We start from the raw sequence: 2,212 nt of genomic DNA on the forward strand, positions 1-2,212 counted from the left end.
ACTTCTTCAGTCTGAGAGTTTCAGGCAAAAGCCTGAATTTTGCCTGAAACACTCAGACTGAAGAAGTCTCTTGGAAGAGAGACGAAACGTTTCATTAGAGAAGAACCCGTCCAGAAGACCTATACAGTTTTTTTCTTTATGAGGCTGAAAAGTAAATAAATTACCATCACTTATCAAGTATCCATGTTGTAATAAGCAGCACTTTCTTCAGAACAGACAACAAAAAATAAATACTATAAGAGTTACCTTTGACCAAATTCGGTCTATTTTACACCAAATTGTCTCCTTGTATCCAGATCTATCTTCAAATTCAAACATCAACTACGAAAGTRAAATGCCACGGTGGAGGACGTTGTCAATACGATTACTTCTGGGTCATTATAAGAAAAAGATGAGCAATGTTTCAGTGTTGGCACCCTCCAGGCAACAATAAAAACGTGAGGCGGATCAACTTTCACAACAGTCTACATTGCTGAAGTGACGTGGGTTAAGCCCAAGTCATGTGAGTCTTCTTTACCAATGTGGGAAATTGAAGACAGTTCCACTGCTAGTCATGTTGGCTTAGTCCCGTCTGGGTTTTCCAGGGGAACAGCGGCTGCCCGAACAGTGCTGGGGACCTTCTTGCTCCCAGAAAACTTGTCTCCTTTCAGTTTGGCRGAGAGGCAGAAGTCCTTGAAGCAGCGCTTGAAGTTCTCGTCCAGAAAGGCGTAGAGAACAGGATTGAGGCTGCTGTTGGTGTAGCCCAGGGCCACGCAGAAGAAGTAGGCGGCCATGATGGCGGTGGTCTCAGGCACGCTCACCAGCGCTTTGACCAGGATGAAGATGTGAATGGGCGTCCAGCAGACCACGAACACGGCCACCACCACCACCACCAGCCTGGTAATGCGCCGCAGGTTGCGGTCCTTCTCCCGCGAGCCGGACAACATGCGCACGCTCTTCAGCCTCAGGACCATGAGGGAGTAGCACACGGTGATGATGAGCACGGGCACGACGAAGGCAAACACAAACACACAGATCTTCATCATTGTGTCCCAGTAGGCGTACGGCTCTGGGAACTGTAAGGCACATTCAGTTATGTCTGCAGAGGGAGAGGTGGGGAAAAAACGACAAAGAAGAGTTTTGCTTTGTCATGAGAAAAAGAAATCTTGTATCTTCCTAATGCCAATTTAACAAGCTGTTATGAAAAAGCTAATCTGCAGTCAGATGGGAACATCTTGCTCTTATTTGTGATTCCATTTATTTTCAGTAATAACAGTCTAGGTGAGCTGCTAATGGAAAACTCTTCTCTGACGGATGGACTTGATAAAATACACTTTTCTCCTGAAAATGGATTTTTTTTGCACTTGGGTACAGTAAACCTCCACTACCTAAAAAATAAAAATAAATAAATAAAAAGTAAGGAATAAAACCTTTATTTAAAAGTGGTTAAAGTTCTTACTCACCACTGTTTGTCTGCGTGCCCCCCAGAACAAAAGCAGGAATCCCCGCAGCCGAGGACAAGATCCAGATGCAGACGTTGATCATCTTGGCTTTGATGGGGGTGCGGAAATCCAGGGCTTTCACAGGGTGGCACACAGCCACGTACCGGTCCACACTCATCATGGTGAGCGTGAAGATACTGGTGAACATGTTGTAGTAGTCGATGGAGATGAAGACCTTGCACACCACCTCCCCAAAGGGCCAGGTATTGAGAAGGTAGTCTGTGCTCTGGAAGGGCATCGTGGTGGTGACCAGGGCGTCGGCGAGCGCTAGGTTGAAYATATAAATATTGGTGGCTGTCTTCATCTTTGTGTACCTGTTGACATGCAGAACACAAGGCCATCCTGTTGAGTTCTGACCCAAGCTGACCTTCAACRCTGGGCTGCCTCAGCTTCTACYGCTGTCCTGTTTCTGTGGAAGYCTTTTTCTCCAAGCTCAATATGGTTAAACCCATGTGCYTTATAMTCCAGAAAACTRCTCTGAATCTGGAATGAAATAAATCTGACTCTCACTTCACAGGCATACCGTATACGCTGCTCACTGTGTACAACGTYTGATCACCCTGTTTAAACTTCATTAAAATATCATGTCAGTTGATATATAGGCTGACTTTTGCAAATTATAAAGTTCAATTTAAAGTTTTAAAACAGAAGGTGAGAGGTATTTGATCAGTGCCATTTGTATTTTCTTCAGCAACACTTTGGGAAGAACCAATTTTTCACACACACACACA

General features: G+C 44.8%; 1 protein-coding gene across 1 annotated transcript in view; it reads right to left on the bottom strand.

Annotated features, from left to right (window-relative positions):
- Nucleotides 1-102: 102 nt before the first annotated feature.
- LOC106517460 (delta-type opioid receptor) overlaps nt 103-2,212 on the bottom strand; it is a 4,709-nt gene continuing 2,599 nt past the window's right edge. The window contains exons 3-4 of the mRNA XM_014008312.1: nt 1,443-1,795; nt 103-1,078 (exon numbers count right to left, since the gene is read on the bottom strand). Of these exons, the coding sequence (XP_013863766.1) occupies nt 552-1,078; nt 1,443-1,795 (880 nt within the window). The 3' untranslated portion in view covers nt 103-551. The remainder of the gene's footprint in view (nt 1,079-1,442; nt 1,796-2,212) is intronic.

Source organism: Austrofundulus limnaeus, unplaced genomic scaffold (genome assembly GCF_001266775.1).
Source record: "Austrofundulus limnaeus strain Quisiro unplaced genomic scaffold, Austrofundulus_limnaeus-1.0 Scaffold49, whole genome shotgun sequence".
In the NCBI taxonomy this organism is placed as follows: domain Eukaryota; kingdom Metazoa; phylum Chordata; class Actinopteri; order Cyprinodontiformes; family Rivulidae; genus Austrofundulus; species Austrofundulus limnaeus.